Consider the following 22,882-nt stretch of genomic DNA (forward strand, 5'->3'; position numbering starts at 1 on the left):
TGTAATTTAAAAATAGTAGAAAAATTGAAAGAATTTAAAAATAGTATTAATATCGTAACATTGTTACAGAAAAGGAGAATTCTGGCTTAGTTCTATATTTATCACAATTTTCGTTTTACATAAAAATCCGTAGTCCAGCAATAATAAAACTTCTCTTTTCTATTGTTATACTACTAAACAAATTGCTTCAATTTTGTATATCTTCCACGAACACAAGCGTGACAATTAACATGTACAAATTACAACCTTTCGATTCGAATTGAGTCAACCGATCCGCGCGTTGTATCTTGGAAAAATCACTACCATCATAATCTACAATCTGATCGGAAAGTGGAACGATCAATTTGCCCAGTTCTGGCAGCAAAGTTGGATCTCGATACCTCGTAATCGCTTGGAGTTGCTCCAGAGTAAATCAATGTCTTCTGTGAAATTAACATAGTCGGAAGTAGAAAGTTCCTAGAGAAATTGTACAGAACGTGATTTATTGTTTATTATCGTAATTGTATATCTAGCACAATTTAGCGGTGACATAGTACAAAAGCGAGCCACGACCGTAGAGACCGTGGAGGGAGTCGGCCAGGATTAAGCGTGATGACGGTTCGAGGAGCCTGAAAATAGTCCGCGGAGGCGAAACGTCACGACAAACAAAAAGACATGTTTCCTTTCTCTTCTCGTCGCTGGCTGTCCGTATCGAGCTACGATACTTATTGTCGTTGATTTGCTGTTGCTGGTCCGTGGCGTAACGACGATAATTATCCGACAATTGGGCCATCTGATTCCCAACCGGTGTATTCGACTCTATTTTACCTCGAGATCAGTGTTTTGTGGTCAAATAAGTTACACAAGGAGTGACGTTGCAACGCACGCAATGCTGTGGAAACCACGCACCGCGGCGTCTATCAGGTGAACATTATAATTCTTAACTACGATCAGGCAGAAGCTCGTTGCTTATCATAGTTTAAAATTACAATGATCATCCAGTAGATTCGCCATATTGCTGTGCAGGAGTCCCGCGCATGCGTCGCCTGCCTCACACCTTGTGTAGCCTATTTTTCTGCAAACACTGCTTGAGATCACTGTCCAGATCATTTTCTGCCACAATTATGTAGACAAATTTTCAATTCGACAACAAAATTGCAATGGTAACAGTTTCTTTTGTTATTTATAATCTTCTACAAAGAAATGGAAATCTACATCTGTTACGATTAATTTTAATAAATTAATTACGAGTAATTTTGTCTAATAACTAAATAGTGGTAACAGAAAATCAGATTAACAATCACATTTAATGCGTTGTGTTAAAAATCTCTAAAAGGGATTGAAAATAATTTACCAAAAACTTCGTATTTGAGTTTAGAGAATAACACCAGGTGAGATGAAAGCGGCTCAATTAACATGTTGGCTGCCCAGAAACGTGCATCACCAAACCAATATTGTGATAAGATAGCCTGTTTCGGTTGCTTCTGCTGTAAGGAATACAAATGTTTATCAGATGTCTTGTACACGCGCATCATTTGGATCGTTGTTCTGTTGCCAGTTTTGTGAATTAACGAGATTGAAAGATGTCACTGTTCAAGAATCGAACGTTCGTTAGAAATAATTGAATGGTGCCGGACACCTGTGGCCACCGTGGCAGTCGACGTGTTAATCGGTAAAACACAAAAGTAAACTAAAAAGCGCAAAATAATTTTCTAACGCATACAATGTTATCGGGAACCGATTTTCAAAGAAATCGATGATCCCTTCTCGTCTTTACAATCGTACAAGTGTACACTTTTGCTCATCGACATCGATTTTTACGCCTTTGAAATTGTTTCATTCAACTATGTGAAACTGCCATTCACGACTGTGTCTACATTTCCGTTATTGGAAACGAATAAAAGTGGTATTTTACGAATTTATAATATTTAAATGCAAAGGAAATTTGAAGTCAACCGTACCCTAAATAAATGTATCTAATAAACGGTAAATAATTTTTGTTCCAGCATGTTTTCTTTTACATGTGGCAGTTTCATATGCGCTAGCCCAATGCATCGAGTCATTCCATATGTAATATCGTTTCTATTGTTACTGAAAATAATAAAAGGATCGATCACTTTTTACAGACTTCCAAAATCAAGAGAGTCATAGAGAGGAATGATTGGCATCCGTGTGATTACAATTAATATTATTTTTAGACTTAGGATTTCATAACGAACGTCACGGCATACGGAATGACCCGATGAGCGCTACACGCTTCATTTGGGGCACAAGCACATACAGTCAATTCTTGATCACACGATTCAAGTAACACTTAGAAACGATTCTTCTGCCATGATATTGAAACGTTTCAAGCGCTAGCTGATCTCAGAATTTCGTCGATCACGCGCGTTTCCGTTAATTTCTCGGATTTCTAAGGCCTAGAATCGTAATTATAAGGCGAGTAGTGTGCATAAGCGAATAAAGTTGTAATTTGCCAGTTTTTGTTCCTCACAAGAGTTTCTTCATTGATCACGCATCCTTCCCGATTACGATTTCAAGCTCCATAATCGTCTCCAAAACTTCTTCGTTTTTATATTGTTAATCCCCTAGTAAACGATAAAAAAAAACTTAACCATTCGCTGTCTAAACTGTTCTCTCACTTTTATTTCAAACCTTGCTGTAATATTTCCTAACCTGACCGTGTTCCAATACGAGTATGTTAGAAGCAAAACGGGACAAACAATAATTTTGAAAAGTTTGATTTATGTCTTCAGATGTAATCTACACATACCAAAATCTTACAAAGACAAGCGAAATAAATCATAAAGTTACTATCAATAAACTTAACACTATTTTATATCTTATATTTTATTATTTTAATTTATCTTAATATTTTAATATCTTAACGATAAATCTGGTTAGAAAATAGTACACATGTTAGTAAACGATAACACTTCTCAGAATCAGGCAAATACGATTGATGCTGCGACTTTATAATTTTATGTATGACTTTATAAACCATTTAAAACAGTTGGAAAATGCTATAATTCTTTTTCTGTGCCATGTAATTCTGATATTAATGAAACGTATAATGTAAATTAGGAAAAAAGATAGCTATCATTGCAAAAAGTCAATGTAGAATTTTGCTCGACGTAGAACTGTCAAGGATTAATACACACGAGACTCTGCAAATTTTCAATTTTTTCTTTAAGAATCTGTCGCGTAATCAGCAACATAAAAAAATATTGGTGATTAAAACTATTTGTTTCGATGAAGCAAATAATACGAAAGAATTTTACAAATAGTAGACGCAAGAATTTTCTCAATAACCTTTTTTCCGAGATATGAAGGTATTCAAAGTTCTTCTAAATGAATTTTCGTATTTTCGTCATCACGTTACAGTAGCTCCGATCAAAATGAATCCAACGATTTATGAACTTCACGTGACCTTGAGTATGAAAGATTGATAAAAGTTAAGTAATCGATACAAATACAGTAGAACTACGATTTTGTAAATAAAATTTTAACAAATTTTTTTATTAGCATAAATTCGTACTAAATTATCAAAAAATCATAATGGTGAAAGACAAGTTCAATTTCAATTATACAAAGTGTCCTAAAAGTTGCTCAAAATCAGTAAATGAAGTGTTCTTGGGATCATTTGAAGTAACTTTTTTCTTAGCGCGAATGAAATCCGTAGCTTTGTTTACGAGTTATTAACAACAAACACTGATCAACAAGGTACGTGCTAACAAGTGAAGTCCAGTTTCGCTTATTGGCTCGATCGCCTCGCACCACTTGATCTCGTTTATCATTGGTTACTATTTTTCGTCAATAACTAGCCAGACCATCGGAAACGACTGAAAAATCGTGGGGATTAATTTACAACGTACTCTATATGTATACTCTGTATATGTCTATTTCCCTTCACTTGTACTGAATTGTTTCCGCAATTCCTTTTTAAATCTCCCACATTTGGTATTAACATTTTTTATTTAATTCACTGTACGATTTCAAATAGTCAATCTCAATATATTCAAATTTATTCAAATGGGCGCGTATTTATTTCATCAAAATAAAAAATAACTAAATGAATGACATCTTGATGACAAGAAAGTACAAAATAAGGCATAATTGTCGTCTAAAGCTTTAGTTTGAACAATACAGTTATGTGTACCACTTCGTGAATGTAATCTGTTCGCTGATGCTGCGCATATTATTTCATAACCGTGGAAACAAAAGAAATAAAAATCAAACAAAATATTAAAAAGAAAGAAATAAAAAGAGTACAAGTTGTGATCTACACAAAACATCTGTGTTTAAACACCATTGGACAGTAGTTCAAGTACTTTCCACGACCAACGTATACAGGTCAATGTATATAATTCGATCTTAGTAAATGTTGCGTCGCGAGCGACCCATGTAATTAAGTTATGACGACCCCCAGGTAGATTCTTTATAATACCGCGTCAAAGCTCTCGGGCCCTCGACAACCGATACCAGATGTGGCCATGAGCAGGGGTACGGCCAGCGACAGCTACGCTAGAGACAATGAAAATCTGAGAATTCCCAGATTTCTGCTGTCCCCTCTTCTTGGCCATCTCTCTAATATTCATTGGTTTTAAGATAATTTAAGTAGCCAATGAAATACCAACTCCACCCACGCCATTTACATACGAAGGCGTAATCGGAGGATGAGAAGCGTACCTACCTCACTTTCCACTTTGCACTCGGTAACTTCTCATCTAGTCCGACAAACGACATTTTGTACATAGTGTTATAGTTGTGATAAGTTGTTCGTCCCTTTATTATTAAACCTTGTTTAAATACGGCACCTTGTTCCATCTCAGTTCACCCTCAAATCTATCCTCAACATATTAATTTATCGCGAGGTAGGCGCGTTATTCAATCGTCGTCAAATACGATCGACGCTGTAACGCACCGCGCAACAGTAAATAATCATTTGTTATACGTCGCAAAGCTGTAGAAATATCGAGGGAGAAAAACGGATTGCAGTCGTGCCAGGAAATTGCTTTATTGCAGTTGCTTTCGTTATACAAGGATCGTGTATTTTGCACGAAGTGAAAACATAGAATCGCGTTAGTGACAAGTATACACCTAACATTCGTTTGCCAGAAACAAGTGTTTCAATTGAAATTTAAGTAGAGGCCGGAGGCTGTGCCACAGTTTCGGTGGTGGTGCTCTGCCCATCCGATATCGGTTTCTCTTGCAGTTCGAGCCATGGTAGACGCTTTTGCAGTTCTAACCTGTCGAAACAATAGATCCCATTTAATCGTACCCACATAAGTCGAAGAATTAGCTTGAATCTCTCAGTAAAGCACCGAAAATCCAGATATTAAATTGTAGCAAAGAACAATCATGGAAATCATTCATTTCCATCGGTTTTAAGGACGTTAAACGGTACAATTAATTTTGTATAATTAATTAAAGTCAACTACTTATTTTAGCTAATTTTGAGGTAAATTTAAAGAAAAGAATTCAAAGCAAATTGATGAAATTAAATATGTACTACTACAAGTAAATTTAAGCCCATGGTACAGATTAAAATTTAAACTACCATGCAATCGAAACAACGTGTTTGTAGTTTTTCACATGCGTTTCAGGCATGTAGTTTCTGGAAGTTTGCACGAGTCTCGATATAACAAATCCATAAATAGATTAATTGATTGAATAATTTTTGATAATTTAATCCTTAAACCTTTAAACATTGTTAAATAAGAAAACTAAATTCATAGTATTCAAATTTTTTTGATTGTACAATCTTAACATGTCCAGTCATCCAGCAGTAAGCTAGGTCAAGTTGCATCATTAACCCTTCTATGACGTTTCAGATTTACGTGAACCAGATTTTTTGAACGAGACAAATTTTTTTATGTTATAAGCTCAAGAATATTGTACAGTAGCATCCGGTTATTATAATTATGAATAATGTTATCAGTTGGTTCCCAAAACACTCTATGCGAAAAGTCATTATTTTAAAAAACGGTTGCTCATAAGAAATGTAGCATACCTGTTATCGACCACGTCAAAATGAAACTCGATAACCTGCGGAGCCACAATACATACACAGCATATTCCTAAATCCGTATACGAATGTCAGAGTTACGTGTAACAATCTGAATTCAATAACGAAAATGTTGTATCCTCTGTGCAATGTTATCAACCAGTTAATTAAAGTGACCATATTTTCTAATAGAGTTTGTGTGATCCTAACATCGTTAGCATAAGATTTCTGGACATCGTAGGAGAAAAGAGGGAACGAAACATTAACTTTTCGCTGCGAGTGAACATCGCCGAACCTTCCGAAACATTAAATAACATTTACCTGTACCGCGGATGACTGATAGCGTAGACGTAAGGATCCAAGCAAGCAACAGCTTTACACGTACATGCTGGTATCATTGTAACGCCAGGTGTCAGTAGAGCTTTGTTACCAAACGCGCCGATCATCGCCATTACGCCGTACGGGGTCCATGAGCATATGTACAGGAAGCAGATGGTGATGGCAGCCTTTGAAAATTTCAATAACGTTAAAAATAGACAGGGAAAACTTCCTCGATACAATGCCTGGAAGAAAGTAATTGTGAAACTGATAACTTAATCTTAGGTAACGAATGTGGATACGTATCAGCTGATCTTACTGGAAATGATTTGTTTATATCATCTACCTTGAATACAAATATTTTTCTGACCCATTCATCATCCGCAATTTCATACATAGAACTAAAATTTCAAACATAAGCTTCTCATTTATAATCTAAATGAGATGTAAGAAATACTGGGGACTTTTACAATGTTGTACGGTGAATATTAACTATACACATATTAATGATAAAAATAAATACGAATATATGTATTAAATGTAATGCGAGCTCCCACGAACAAAATTGACCGACTTTGTAGAAAAGGAAACGTATGTAATATCTTTTCCATAGATAAGGTTCTAGATAGGTATTGATGAAGCTGTACCAGAAGTACATACGATACCATGAATTTCAGTATCGTATAAATCATACGGAAACGCTGATGCGGTAGCAAATAAAGTACCTTGGCTATGCGAATCTCAGCACTCTGACTGTTCGTGCCTGCGTTACTCCTTAGACTTTCAACATTCATCTTCTTCGCCTGTTCTCGGAGAGCTTTCTCATGATTCACCACATGGCTGACGATCTGGCTGTAATAGTATAATATAAGCGTCATCGGAATAGCGTAGGAGAAGGTGAATATGGTTGCGACGAAAATTCGTATCTCGTTCGTGTCGGTCAGGTAATCGAAGCTACAGCTGGTGAGGAAGCCTTCTGGGACAAAACGGCCCCAAACACCCATGGCGGGCATCAAGGCCCACGGTATTGTATAGGTCCAGATTAGCACGATGAAAAGCATCACCTGGCCGCGTGACAGCTTACCGTCGAGTGGTCTTGCAATGGTACTAAAAAACAAGAAATAATAAACGAGTTTCTTAATTATTTTCGGAGAGGAATCCCAAGGAGGGGGGGAGGTCGAAAAGCAACCCCAAAAAATCGTACAAAATCTAAGTAATTCGATTAACGAAACTGAAACTAGAAAGTTAGAATTTATCATAATAGATAGCCTTTTAACTCTTTCGCGTTCTAAATATCCTAGTAAAATTCAGTTTGTTCGAATACATTGAAATAAAAATTAATTTTGTAATTAGAAAATATCAACCTTTGCATATAAATTAAAAACGAATTAACAAATGTATAGTGTGCTAACGCTAGCGCTACCAAGCCCTAAACGCAAAAAATGTTTATGTTTCGTAACAAAAAAAGATTACATTTATTCGAATTTATTAATAATTAGACACTGTAATTAAATATTTTAAACATTGTTTTTATTAAATATTTTAATAATGAAACTGGAGAAACATTAGGAGAATTTGTAATACAATTTATTACGATTATTAAAAGAGAAGAAGTATTTTTATCCAACTTATATGTTCTACAATTAATGTAGACAATTTTTATTTTGCATAACATTGTAACGGGCATTGAGGCGCGTTCTCAAAACAATAAATGAATGTAACTTTCGTGTAACTTCTTTTCGAGATATAAACGTTTTATTAAAATGGGACACCTTTCTAGAGTAAAATTGTTATGGTTGAATTAGATAATAAGTAGTATTAAGTCAGTAAGATGTATGGAAATACAAAGAAAAATGTATTGTGTGTTTGATAAACCGGATCCAATTTGATAAACCACTCAATGATTACTACATAATAATAAAATAATCAATAACAATTACATAATAATAAAATAATTAACAACAAATAAATAATACAATAATTAATAAATCTGACCCTCCTAACAAAGGATACGACTGATAGACTTTATATAATGTTTTTACTATTTATGCTAGTAATCGATAAATTTGTAAATAATAGGGCAGTTGTTTCGCAGTGAGTAAAACAGTGTTATACCTGTATCTGTCGTAAGCTATTGCCGCGTTGGTCATGGCGGCACCAATACCAGTTAGAGATCCGATAACAGCGAAGATCTGACATCCTAAGTTGCCCAACGCGAACCCGGTGTTAAAGGAATTGTATATAAATATAGGAGTCTTGATCATCATAAAGAAATCGCAGAACGCGAGATTCACGACGAACATGTTCGAGGGTGTTCTCAGTGACTTGGCTCTGAAAACGAGAAGAATGCGGTGAACGGTTAACAGTACTTTTATTAATATAAATCGAAATTATTATTAACTTTGCAGAAAACCATTTATGTAATGCGATTTTAAAAGTGTATGTCGGATTAGATTTAGAAACGTGGTTCTTTTTTGAAAACGATGGCTTATATCTTTTGAACCAAATATCTAAGGGCTCTTGTCATGAACAAGCAATTTAATGCGAACATTAGTTATTACTGAAATGTGGAATTTATACATTTAAGAGAAATAAGTAAAAACATTTGAAATTTATTAGAACTATCTAAAAAAAGGAACTATCTAAATACATGTTTATGTCACTCTTGCATTTTACAATTAATGTAGACAATTTTTATTTCGCAGAAAAATCCACAGTCTAATTATCGTATTACGGACAGTCTTCTAACGAACTATTTCTGATGATACTCGTCGTTTCCAAAAAAGTATGCCTTCTAAAGCGAAATTGGTACTGATAGTTGTCAGTATTTTCTAGTTAATGGTTTACTTTCACAACACAACACTACACACAACATTTTAACATATTTGAGCGACTTATAACAAAACTAAAGAAATATCGACGATCAACTCGTACGTATTTCTACGATCACCGATACAACAGAAGTCGCGCGAAACCTCAAAAACAAAAAACTGTTCGACTTTTTCATCGAAAACCGATCACGTTCACTACGTACCACCGTCGATTGACACGAAACCGTTTGCTTATGCGAACACTGACACAGCCTGTGAATACGGAAATGAGTAGCAACGTTGCAGAAAAACTGATAGGACAAAACTTACGCGCAAAATATCCATAGCACCAAGCCATTCCCAAGCAACGCGAGAAAAGTGAAAAGAACATAGAGGAGAGCCAATAAATAGTGAAGGGAGGGGTTCGGCTCGGGATAGACCAGCCAATGATCCGGTATGTGAATAATCTCCTCCGGAGGAACGTTCCATCCGAGCAGCCGGGGTGGTCCAGCTGGCCCGTATCTCGCCTCCCAATGGATACTGCTGTTGGACATGTTGGTCACACCGTCCGCCAGCCCCTCTCCTTGATACCGCCGATCAGCCAGCTATTTTATACCATTCTACCCCCTTAAAACCCCGGAACCCTAATCCGCGTGATTTAGCTGGCTTCCCGCGGAGGATCAGCCGGAGATCATCCCTAGTTGTTCTTGGTCAGCAAGAACGTGCGTCAAAGTCATTCGGGGCAGTCGTGATGATCATCAGTCGAGGTTCCGGGGCCGATAAGACTGGAGGGACTTCTTCCGACCCGGAACACCCTTGATTTTGTGCGTAAAGTAAATAGCTATTACGTAAAAAGCCTGAAAGAGTACGACTGACACAGTTACGAGCGAAGAACAGGCTACGATGAATTACGGTTCTTGGAACTGCTTCGAGAATACGAATTATGGTATCGTAGCCGTCTTCAACCCCTAATTGGAACATACTGTCGTCTCGTTGCGCGACAGTACCACGATTAACCACGGTGACGCAACTGGGACGCACTCCTAGGCTGTTTCGTAACTTGTGGGACCTCAATTCGACGATAACGAAGGTCATGAAAATAGTAAAAAAAATCTGATGTGTTCACCGTTTGATTTTAGTCCCGAACCACAAACGATTTTGCATTTTAGTACCGCCGGTCGCGTTTATAGAAATTTAGATAATGTTGCTTAATATTGCCTTTTGGTCGAATATTTTTGTATTGGCAGTAGATTTCGTACGTTTATTTTACTGTAACCAATGACTATTAATTAACAAATTTAACTTATTGCACTCTCGCCATTTTTATACCTAATGAACTTCACTTGGAAATAGTAATAATAAGATCTCGTAGGTATCTTGCTCTAATTTTATCTTTCATTACGATTTCTCTGACATTACTTGCATAAACCTTATTATGAACTCTGGCCCAATTTCCTTAGCAGATGGACTAAAAGTACTTGGTTTTACTTTTAACAAAATAACATCTACTGGATACACCTGAAAATCTCAAAAATAATTCTCTAACATAAATGCAGTATTCTGGAAAGTCTAATTCGTAAATATTAAGATATCAATAGAAATGCTTTTCTAACTACATACAGAGCTTTAATGTAGTCAAAGTTGAACTATGAATCCATTATACATGACTCAATAATTAAAAATATACTAAGGTATACTCAATCCTATCCAATCTTACTGTTTAAGAAATATCCCGGTTGCTTCAACACCAATCCTGCATATAGTATTGAAAATTAACTCAATGAATGTCCACTGTTTATTAGACGAAAATAATAACTCTAATAACTCAATTGGTAATTATTTTTTACACACACCATTTTTTAATATACCAACTATCTTTAAAACGAAGCATTATTCTAAACCTTTTTCTAGGTGCATTAAACTTGACTTTCTCATATTTAAAAAAATCATCTTTCCATTTGTCCTCTTAAACATAACGCAACATCCCTTCAAAACCTTCCTTCGCAAACCTAAGAAATGTGTACGACACTAATAATAGAGTAATTAATATTATTATCGAAGAATTTATTAAAGCATTCGCTACTAATGTCATACATGTGACGATCACGATTTTATCAAATTCATGTTATGAACGTCATTATTTAAAAGTAACACATAGCATGATACATACAAAAATTGATAGCTTCTCTTCAACAACATTTTTATTGCATTTTATAAAACAATAAATAAATAAATGTACCTAATAATTCTAAAACTAATACCTTTTGTAATATATTCAAATAAATTACTTCTTCCTCTTGTAAAATCTATGCTATACAGGGTGTTTCGAAATTATACATACTCCGGGAAATGGGCGGTTCCTGAGGCCATTTCAAGTAACCTTTCCCTTTGCCGAAATGCAATCCACGGTTTTGTTAACGAGTTATTAATGAATAAAGTTGGGTGCGCGCGCACGCTTCAACCTGCTGTCACGCGCGCGAGCCAGATGACTCAAGCCATCTCACTCCCGGGGCGCGACGGAAGGAGAGAGGGCTGCGCTCCGACTTTGAGCCACGTTCGAAGTAACGAACAAGGATTTTATGAATTATCTATTAATTTCAAAAATGTCACAAATATTATTAATGGAAAACTTACCCATTCAGTTTTAAATGTTATAACCCACGTACGTAAAACGGCACAGATTACACGAACGTTCACTTTCACTGCACTATTATTCCACACTGATCACGAATTATTCAACAATTGACACATGTCCGAAGTTTCCAGCGTTATTTTGTGTGGTCCTGGAAAGGGACGGTTAAATTCAAATTTGGTGCTCAAAATGATTAGCTGTGTCGGTCATTATACATTGTAAGAGGTCAATGCGCTATCCTTCGAACATGACGAGGAAAATGCAATCCGCGATTTCGTTTACGAGTTCAAACAGTGGCAACGGTTTCGGGTCGCGTTCGAACCAATGAAATAAGTCGCAGAGCGCGAACTTGCCAAAGGGCATAGCCGATTAAGATGGTCAAAACTGCCCTTAGAGGTTTTTCAATGAGTCATACACCGATCGATAGCTGACCAATAAAAACTCATCTGTGCAAAATTTTWACCCTGTAACTTGWCCSTSASGGACWAGTTACAGGGTWAAAATTTTGCACAGATGAGTTTTTATTGGTCAGCTATCGATCGGTGTATGACTCATTGAAAAACCTCTAAGGGCAGTTTTGACCATCTTAATCGGCTATGCCCTTTGGCAAGTTCGCGCTCTGCGACTTATTTCATTGGTTCGAACGCGACCCGAAACCGTTGCCACTGTTTGAACTCGTAAACGAAATCGCGGATTGCATTTTCCTCGTCATGTTCGAAGGATAGCGCATTGACCTCTTACAATGTATAATGACCGACACAGCTAATCATTTTGAGCACCAAATTTGAATTTAACCGTCCCTTTCCAGGACCACACAAAATAACGCTGGAAACTTCGGACATGTGTCAATTGTTGAATAATTCGTGATCAGTGTGGAATAATAGTGCAGTGAAAGTGAACGTTAGTGTAATCTGTGCCGTTTTACGTACGTGGATTATTACATTTAAAACTGAATGGGTAAGTTTTCTATTAACAATATTTGTGACATTTTTGAAATTAATAGAAAATTCATAAAATCCTTGTTCGTTACTTCGAACGTGGCTCAAAGTCGGAGCGCAGCCCTCTCTCCTTCCGCCGCGCCCCGGGAGTGAGATGGCTTGAGTCAGCTGGCTCGCGCGCGTGACAGCAGGTTGAAGCGTGCGCGCGCACCCAACTTTATTCATTAAAAACTCGTTAACAAAGCCGTGGATTGCATTTCGGCAAAGGGAAAGGTTACTTGAAATGGCCTCAGGAACCGCCCATTTCCCGGAGTATGTATAATTTCGAAACACCCTGTATACATAAACCTATTCAACCAATTCTATTTAATACATTATGTAGTTGCATGTTATACAACACTATGTTCCTTTATTATGAAACTTATTTATGTAAACGTATTTACGCATCATCCACGTTAACTGTGTGATACAGGTAGCCACACGTGGCAAATAAATTAATAAATTTTCAATTTTACAATTTCTTACATTTTATTTTGTGCAGAACAAATAAACATCGTGTTTAAATAATTTTAGAAATAATATCATTCTCTTTCACAAAAAATAAATTCGCTTTAATAATTATTCACACAATAAATACTTCACTATTTAAAAATATACAAAATAGTCAGTATTCGGAATATATATTATCCATACCAATACACCATCGTTTTTTATAAATTTGATTATACGAAATCAATAATCTGTTCACAATTATTTATTGATAAATGAATTTCAATAAGGTATAATACTAGAATGTTTTAATTATTTAAATATAATCTCCTCGTATCTCTAAAGAAATAGAAACTAGTACTAGGAAATAGTTTGTTTGTCGAATATTTTATAAATAAGTGCTAGTAACATTTGACTATTTCTGATCTCGTTAAAACTAAGTAATCTATATAGTGGTGCCACTTTATTAATACTTCTGTGCTTATATATTATTAGAAATATGTAGTAATACCATATAGCCGTGCATTATACACAAAATATTTTTCTTGCATTTTTGTAAAAAACATTGTCAAGCTATTTAGTACCAGCAAGTACTGTTACAATTTGCACCATTTAATAAATTGTAAATAAATAAAATTCACTATATTCTGCCCTGTCTTTCAGCAGACTCGTCAGTCAAAGTATACGCTGGCAAGTAAGACAAAGGATTTTTAGGATCCTTTAATCGTGGATTTGGTAGTGTGGTTGACTTCGATCCCAAACTTGTATAACCTTGATCATATAAGGGACAATATGGGACCTTATACTTTAACAGGAAATTCCACACTTGGTCGTATGTCCAGTTCAGGATAGGATTTACGCGAACTAAACGCGGCCAACCGGGATCAGTTGGTGTGAAAGGCTTCATATTCTCTGAACCAGGATCACCCATTCGCATTCCCATTAGACTTGCTTTTAAGTTCTTTCTTTCCTCCACAAGCGAACTTAATGCCTTTTGTATAGGACGTTCTTTCCTTATCAACTGTAAATTATAGTACTGCATTGCCCTTTCCACAAAGGAATCAATCTGCAAACAGATGTAGGGTGATATTATGTTCTTTATATAAAATACATTTAGAAATATTTAAAATAGTTTCAACAACTTTTTATTGCATTACCATTAGTAATATTAGCATTACCTCTGGAAATGGATCAGCTGTTACATACAAACACAATAAGGGTGAATAATTCCGCAATTTTGAAATAGTGGCAGCCAAATGTAAAACTACTGTACAATCTTTCCCACCATTGAAACTTATAAATATATCTTCATGTTGATATCTAAAAATATGCAACAAAAATAGTATGTACAAATTTGTTTTTTCATATCAATTCAATTAAAACATTATAACGTAATAAACTTACTTATTATAACATTCTTGTAAAATAACTAAAGCGCTTTTTACATGTGATTCATCATCAGCACCTTTGAAAATATCTCTTGCATGGAAATCAGTAAAGCCATATTCTAAATTTCGTATTTTTTGTACTGGTAAAGAATATAGAAGTTTTTCCTTCGCTTCTAAGACATATTTTTTTTCTCCTTCTAGTGTAATTCTTGTATAATTATCAGATGCTGTCTGTGGATAACTACCAATACTGACTTTATTCTTCCAATGATTTGCGTATTCATCCAAAATATTCACAATAGATAATTCTTCTAAATTAACATCTATATACTCAAAATGTAAAGGAGTTCCCTTCTTCAATTGTGATACTATTGTATCAAGAGCTGGCTCAAAATATTTTGGGGATCCTGGTAATACATAGACATTCTTCACTTTTATAACTGCAAACTTTGCTAAAAAATATTCATATATAATTAATGAACTGTTGCTGCATAACTATTTTTTAATTTAAATCATATATTCGTAAAACTTTTATCAGTAATACACATACTTTGTGACTGGACATAGATTAGTTCACAGGGTCTTGGTACAATGGTAAGTCGGTGAAATTCTTTCTGGTCAGGAAATAGTGTTGCGTAATGATCAACCAACTCTTCATGTGGTTCAAGTTTTAATTCTAAACCTTTAGCCACAGCTTCATATGTAACATCATCATGGGTGGGCCCAACACCACCAGATGTAAAGACAATAGAGAACTTTTTGGATGCATCGCATACAGTCTTTGCAATATCATCTACCTAATACAAAAGGCTACATTATACGTAGTAAGATTTTAGATTTAATTACAAGCAAGTTTTTAAGTTTATAAGAAAACACTTATATAAAATCAATTTTATGGATCACTAAATTAAATAATAAATTGTACATAATTTTTGAATTTCTAATTAAAAATCTACAGTTCAAAATGGTCTGAATTTAATTTGCTTTTATGAAAGTAATTAATTAATACGCACAATATCAGGTATTACTGTTACTCTCTGAAGTTTAATCCCAGAAGCACGTAGACTTTTTGCTAAATATGATGTATTTGTATCAATAATTTGTCCACGTAAAATTTCATCTCCTATTACAATCATGCCTGCAGTATAAACTTCCATGATGAATGGTTTTCCTATGTAAAATAAAATAAATTGATGTAAATAATAATGAAATAAAATTTGTCTGCTTCCACACTGAAAATTCTTAACTTGAAAACGAGTAATAGTGATTGGGTGCAATGCTGTAATTATCATTGAGTAAACATAGCTTAGCATCTGGGATATCTAACTATTCTTATATAACTGCTTAGGATGAAAATGAGGTGATAAGAAGAAACTCGATAAAACATTTTCAGTGTTAATTTTGTTTATTTTGTGTAACAAGATTTGTCCAATGGAAATTCGCATAAAATACAAATTCCATTATTTTTATTACATTATACATGGTAAGTCAATATTATTTATGTGCTTTCATTTATAAATGATAACAATGCATAACTTAGATGTTAGATTATCTAAATGATTGTATTTATCAAATTTGCATTTGTCCAACCAATGATACTGTTTCATTTATCCGCACTGGTGTCCTATTGGGCATTTTCTTCTTTTCTACATTTTTTGTATTCTTTGCCTTTATTTTTGGCTTGGACTGATGCATTTCTTTACGTAATTCTTGAAGTTGATGATCTATTTGTGCTATTCTATCTTTTACTCTTGTAACAGCTTTGTTTCCTTTTAAATCTAACTATTAAAATAAAGGAGAATTGCATGAAAAATTGCAGTATTTGCATATTTATTGAATCCAGATTATAGATAATACTTATATGAGAACCAAGCTCATATTCACAATTACACATTATTTGTATTTAGTTATATGCTTATTGTTTGTAAGAACTCACTTACATTTTTTAAATTGGACATCACCTTCTGCGCTTTTGCTTTCAGTTTAACACTACGAACTGTTGACACTTTGAATACATTCTTGTTCTTTTGATTCTTTTGCAGTCCCTTGTTCTTTCCCATTATTTTCTGTAATAATATCGCTTATCGATATATCTGATTTATTTTCCATTTTTAATTTCTTCATTGCTGGCTCCTCGCCTTTTAAAATTCTTTCACATAATAAAAAGGAGACACGAATCATTTCCTTATATGGGGAAACATTTCTAACATTATGTAAATTAACTAAAGATTCTTGCAATGTACAACCAAGTTTTTCTTCCACTAGTAATTGTGCAAGTTTACAAGCATCTTCTCCTTTATTTGCCTTTACAAAGCAATACAGATGTACCATGGGAGATTGAGAACTCATCTTTACTATTTCATTTTCATAAAAACATTCATAAAATACATCCAAAAATTCAACAGCCATGCTTGGTAAATTCATTACTATGTGTTCGGAACCAACTTCTTTATTGACTCGTCTATTTAAAATATCTTTTTTTACAACAATCTTCAAAAATTCTCTACCATCCATATTAAAAGATTTAATATTAGATTTTACTTTATTAATTTCAGCATTCTTTTTAAGCCACTTGTAAGATTCAGGATTTAAATCATTTGCAAAAACTCTAATTCCTTTACGAGCAGCAGGAATAGCAAATGGTCCAACTCCAGCAAATACATCATACATGACATCATTAGGTTTGATAATTTTTATCAAATTTAAATGTTCTGTAGATAAACGAGGATTCCAGTAAACTTGAGAAAAGTCTAACTCATACATAAAACCATTTTCTTTCGCTACTGTGATAGTATCTTTGTCACCTGCAAGTATCTCCATAGTGAAATGTCTAAATGTTGTATCAATTGTATTTATCTTGTTTACTACTGTTTTAGCAACTGGTACAGTATCAAGGAAAACCTGACCAATAATCGTTTTGTATGGTAAATGCATATCACGCAGATTTAGATGCACAATGTGGCCTACTAAACTGTACGAAGTTGGAACTTCTAATCCTTCAGGCAAAACAGCTTTTAATATATCATTTGCGTGCCAATTATCATAGTTTATGGTTACTTCTGTTGTTCCAAATTCTTCATATAATCCCAAAAGTTGCTCTCTGTCATTTTCTGACAGGTCTTCAAATTTTTTTACTAAGTTAGGGTTCAAATATGCAATAATCTTATTATCTACGTTTTGAATTGCTTTGAACTGCCTTAGTTTAAGTAAATATTTTTTCACAATTGGTTTTATTTTTGATATTTTAATGTCACAACATTTTAGAAATGGCAACTGGATATTAGCTGTAAATGCTGTACGGTCCAGACATGTCATTCCTCGCACTGATTCAGGAGGAACCAGCAAAGAAGTCATTTTAGTGTTATAAGAAATATATCTTATCCAGAAACATTGGTGGATTAATGTTTTTAAGTGTCTCTTTATACTCATAAATGTATGATATGAGATCCTACAAAGAATTCCTAATTATTCCATTTTGATCAAAATATTTTTTTAACGTAGTATACTTTATACATTTCCCTACGTGTTTTTTTTATTCTGTGTGAAATTCTTTCCATTAATTTATATTTATCTAATCAACTGTATGTTTCATGTATTCATATATCCAAGACTAAAGTTTTGTCATTATGTCTCAAATATTCAACAAGTTCAATCTTACTTAAATACATTATTACAAAATTTAGTTACACGTTTTTCGTTCTATTAAGCTTAAATGTTGTATTCAATATATAAGTATATAAAAATATTTTTAGAAACACATATCATGAACATTTTGAAAAAAAATGAATCAGAATGAATTATTTTTTATAAAAAATATCAACAATGAAAATAGAAGAAAACAACTGTTATTTACCTTTGTGTTCTTTTATCTTTTTATAAAATAAATTTCTTCATATGTTGGTGGAAAAGTCTGACGTATAATAAGAGAGGTTATTAATTCCACGTTACAATGATAGCATTCGTATAGGTTAAGTCTCCAACTACATATAAGCGATACCAAACTCTAAAACACATTCTACTCTCATACCTTCGCATGTGCAAATCATTTGCATTTGTATTTCCTTTCATTTACTGCACATCCAACTCCGCGCAAGTTTATTGAGGAATGCAAGATGGTGAGATGACCAAGAATCTCTCGGCGAGAGAGGGGGGGGGGGGAGTAAGTACAGTAATGGTTCCATGAATGTCTCAGAACTGAATACGAAGGCATGGTCATTCAATCCTCGCGGCTCGCCTTTGTAGTTGGGGGACATCTCATAAAAGAGAGAAAAACTATGTACTTAGGATCTATAATTTTTACGAACATTGCATGTAATGCGTTTTTTCATCTCTTTAATCTGAAGAGGTTAATGTAGAAAAGAACTTTAAATTATAATATTTTTTATTTGATATCATATTAAATAGTGCAGACAGAAGACTTTCATGGGAGAAATCGTACAGCGATTGTCAAATACGTGTCACATTGCAAGCACTCCTGATCAGTCGACTCAAACTGGGACTGGAGGCTACATGAAAACAACCGAAGAAGATCGTGACTCTACGAATTTGTTATTTTTGAAAGCCACAGTTCTTTGAAAAGGCTTCAGAACTTACGAGTTATCCTAACTTAGTACTAAAATTTCTTGTTCTTTTTTTTCTTTTTTAAGTATTCTTATCCCTTGTGTCATAATACATTGAATCATTTTAACGTTTATTTAACTATCAACCGCGTCAGGAGTTTAATATCTCCGTATTTTGAGACGTTTGGATCCTTGCCGCGAATTTATTAAGCATTTTAACTGCTGGCGACATCTGAAGTCGATAGCTTGGAATACGGAACGATAATATTGCGTAACTTTGGGTGGGATTTGGAGAATTTGGCTGGTTCGGATGCCCGTGGAGCACAAAACTGCTCTGCTTGTGTAGGACTTGTAAAAATAAATGGCTACACAAATTCGACTCTGATGAACTTTATTTTCTGGATTAAACGACGTTGTCTCTAAACCTTCAGAATAAAATCTGCTTTTCCTGCGTTATCGAGTTTTCTTCTTGCTTTCTATCTGGTTCATCTTTCCTCGTTTATCGTCCAATAGGAAAATTGAGATCCTCTAGCTGGATGTTGATTCGTCGGATGGCATGCTTCTCGTTGCAGCTTGATAGTGATTGGTGGTCGAAATAGCTAGACGGCGCGCGGGAACTGATTAGCGCGCGAGGGTAGAAGACCCGCCAAAACAAAAAATATTGGGTGTTGCGTACGAAGATTTCGACCCGAGGACTGCACGAGAGAGAGAGAAAGAGAGAGAGAGGGAGAGAGAGAGGGGGCGAGGGAGAGGTCCGAGGGAAAGTTATAGGAGGTCTTCAATCGAGAATTTATGACTTCCTATTCTGAAGGACCGAGGTTTCGACTCGTCTTGTGAAATACGAAACGATCGTTTGAGAGGTTACGTGATTTTTCCTCTGTTGCTCGATTAGTCTCACTAAATAAATTCTCAATGAAGATTCCGTGAGAATTCTCTATCTCGTTATCTGTTTACCTATTCAAGACTATTGTAGAGATTTTCGACAACAAGGATCAACCACAGTTACTTTAACAAGATATTTAATAACAGAAAAGGGGAAAAACAAAAATAATAAAATAAAATACACTCTCTACACACAAGTTTCCCACAAATTTCTCACACAGATCGTCTTCGCTCTCTCAACGCTCTCACGCAACTGAGAAACACGTTCCTTCCACCCTCACGACACTCTTGCTTTCTTAAAACTCACTCATATACGACCAAATTCAATCACCGCTTTGTACGCACGTGCATTCTCATTTCGAAGAACAGTCACACGGTCCAAACACTCTTCATTCACACCTCACTCGATCCGACTATCGCATAACCCAAACGCTCTTATCTCATTACTTACACACTATTATGTTTGAATATCCCTCTTGGAGGCGCTGTCTGTAACTACTTTCACGTGGTCACGCAATAGTAAGAACATAACACATGGCACGAATTTGTAGACAATATCAGTAATGTTCAATCAAAGATAAAAGTGGAAGATTACAAGTGCTACGCATGCGTTTTACTTCACGATCCGTATTTACATGAGCTTGACGCTTCGGAACATTTCCAATAACTTCGGGAGAGAGAGAAGGCAGAGTCTGTCTCTCGCACTTGAAACGTACAGTTGCAACGGCAAGCGGCATGATCTACCGTATGTGATTTTGTGTATTTCAGATAAATATTTTTACTCTTTAAAAAGGTAATTCTCTATTAAATAGTACAGCTCAGCGATTTTTATGAAATTTAAAATGCTATCAGGATGAAAATTTTATATAACTTTTTTCTATAAATATAATCGCCTCACGACCTTATTTTTCGAGATATTTGCAAAATTCCTTCGCACTCCGTAGCATTGCATTCAAAAGCCCACTATCTGTTACGGAACTTGTTAGTTCTCTTTGATGAAATTTATGGCAATTTTCTGAAATTTGTGGACCAAATTTTTCGTAAACCCTTTTTCCGAAGTTATCAAGATTTTTTTATACGTAAGGGTACAATATTTTTTAGATTGGGAAAAAACTATATATTATAATGCTTGCTAAATTCGCCTCAGCATCTCCTAAATGATGGGCATAAAAAATTGTAGACCAACGTACAAAAAACTAAAAGTGGTTTTCATAATATCAGAAAGCTCTCTTTAAACCACGTTTAAAGCATTATACTTATAAACTAATATTAATATTAGTATTGCTTTGTCTTTGGTATAGTATAGTCGTTAACATTAGGTCAGAATAATTAAAAAAATAATAAAAAGAAAAATAATATACATACTGTTGTCCTACTCCACCACTGTAATCCTAACTAGAATTATTATTATTATTACGGCTACTACTACATTTTATATTGTACATCGTAAAGTAATGTTATTTCGCTACCATCATTGTATATGTTCGGGACTACTTAGTCAGGATTTATGGCGGGGGCATGTGCTTGGGACCTTCGAAATTGGCTACGGTGTGGGCCTGTCACCCGTACCTTAGGAAACTGTACTTCCAATCGTCCCAGGGCATATGGTACGCCGCGGATTGCGGAAGACGGTACGTTTTGGACGCGGGGCATTTAGGAATATGGCACCCAGAGGTTGAGGACTTGCCGAGGGCCACGCGTGACACAGGACCCCCCCCCTGCTCCGGAAGGATTCAAGGTGCCATATCCTGGGTCCCAAACCTCTTGAGACTCTGCATCACTGACATGGACCCATCGTGAATGGGCAGGCCTCTGAAACACCCACCCTTGAGTTGAATGGGTAAGAGGGACCGAGGTGAAGGTGTTAGTAACTTTCGGTCCTCCGGGCAGGAAGACATTTTTTCCCGGCCCATACACCGAGTTCCTTAAAGACACGCGCCTACTTTCTACTTTCTACACGTTCGGAAAAATCATCGGTAAAATAAAGAAGTTTAAACCCAGAACAAGCTTGGTAGATTCTCCGATCAGAACAAGAACCCTCATCTTCTTGGGAAACTCTCCCGCTGTGTTGTGGCGACATAACATTACCGATCGCACTCCGGTCTCCCGCGTGACAGGCAAGGATACTGACCACTTATATTTTCTTTTGAACAAGCGTTTATTGTGCCAATAAATACATATATATACAAAGTACAATAAACTTAAACGCTCAAAAAAGTATAACAGGAAAAAAAAGATATGCTGACTAAACTAAAGGCCCGGAAATCCAGGCACGCGCTGTTTAACAAAATGACTATATCTACCGCACTTTCTTAAAATTAAGACGGTTTTGTTTATCTAATGATGGAGTGAGATGTACAGAAAGGCACTTATGAGAAAAACTGTGCATATGGTCTATGGCTTGGTTATTTACAGGTAATAAAGATGATTGTCATAGATATGTGTAATTTACAATGATTAGGATTAATATAACAATGATAAACGAATTAATCAATTGAGATCTACGTATCTTTGGTACGATTATTGCACGTCGAAATTACTATTTCGGTATTGAAAGTACCCAAATAAGTTGTTAACATATAAGTTTTAACATAACAGTAAACAGAAATACAAAATTAAAAATATATTTTTTTTTAAAAAAAAAACTTTTTTCTTTTTCTAAAATTTTTTATTTGTTACTCTTTTACATTAGTGGGTTACATGGCGCAAACAAAAACATTAAACAAAACCAAACAATAAAATGACTTAAAGCTAGACTTATGAGGTAAGTTTTCTCGCTTTAATAATGTATAAATAGGATGTGTGCGATATGGGATGATTTGACTTAGTGATATATATCCGTATTGTCGATCGGTATAATGGTATCGGGTAAAAGGGAAG

The 22,882-nt window shown here is 35.0% G+C and overlaps 2 protein-coding genes across 9 annotated transcripts; both read right to left on the reverse strand.

The window, feature by feature from the left end:
* Positions 1–4,980: 4,980 nt before the first annotated feature.
* Positions 4,981–9,711, reverse strand: Uvop (ultraviolet-sensitive opsin). Its single transcript, XM_078184145.1, has 5 exons — positions 9,445–9,711; positions 8,420–8,635; positions 7,030–7,411; positions 6,308–6,492; positions 4,981–5,228 (listed from the first exon to the last, which is right to left on the reverse strand). The coding sequence occupies exons 1-5, from the start codon at positions 9,666–9,668 to the stop codon at positions 5,120–5,122; spliced, it is 1,116 nt and encodes a 371-aa protein (XP_078040271.1). The 5' UTR covers positions 9,669–9,711; the 3' UTR covers positions 4,981–5,119.
* Positions 9,712–12,985: 3,274 nt separating this feature from the next.
* On the reverse strand, positions 12,986–18,693 carry LOC144471761 (tRNA (guanine(37)-N(1))-methyltransferase). 8 transcript variants are annotated; one of them, XM_078184142.1, is made up of 8 exons: positions 18,589–18,684; positions 18,415–18,471; positions 16,502–16,627; positions 15,575–15,732; positions 15,112–15,358; positions 14,578–15,013; positions 14,352–14,493; positions 12,986–14,239 (listed from the first exon to the last, which is right to left on the reverse strand). In XM_078184142.1, the coding sequence occupies exons 4-8, from the start codon at positions 15,716–15,718 to the stop codon at positions 13,814–13,816; spliced, it is 1,395 nt and encodes a 464-aa protein (XP_078040268.1). In that variant the 5' UTR covers positions 15,719–15,732; positions 16,502–16,627; positions 18,415–18,471; positions 18,589–18,684; the 3' UTR covers positions 12,986–13,813. The 8 variants fall into 8 exon arrangements, with proteins under 8 accessions (XP_078040268.1, XP_078040270.1, XP_078040267.1 ...); XM_078184144.1 differs by lacking the exon at positions 18,415–18,471 and having other exon boundaries at positions 18,589–18,693; XM_078184141.1 differs by having other exon boundaries at positions 18,415–18,684.
* Between the last annotated feature and the right edge of the window lie 4,189 nt (positions 18,694–22,882).

Source organism: Augochlora pura, chromosome 6, assembly GCF_028453695.1.
Source record: "Augochlora pura isolate Apur16 chromosome 6, APUR_v2.2.1, whole genome shotgun sequence".
In the NCBI taxonomy this organism is placed as follows: domain Eukaryota; kingdom Metazoa; phylum Arthropoda; class Insecta; order Hymenoptera; family Halictidae; genus Augochlora; species Augochlora pura.

What these genes read in the sequence shown, in the direction of transcription:
- Uvop (XM_078184145.1), bottom strand. Translation starts at nt 9,668, where the DNA reads ATGTCCAACAGCAGTATCCATTGGGAGGCGAGATACGGGCCAGCTGGA. An exon ending in ATAGCTTACGACAGATACAG is followed by an intron (nt 7,412 to 8,419) that starts GTATAACACTGT and finishes CTTGTTTTTTAG; the next exon opens with TACCATTGCAAGACCACTCG. An exon ending in CTGAGATTCGCATAGCCAAG is followed by an intron (nt 6,493 to 7,029) that starts GTACTTTATTTG and finishes AAATTTTCAAAG; the next exon opens with GCTGCCATCACCATCTGCTT.
- LOC144471761 (XM_078184140.1), bottom strand. Translation starts at nt 17,990, where the DNA reads ATGAGTATAAAGAGACACTTAAAAACATTAATCCACCAATGTTTCTGG.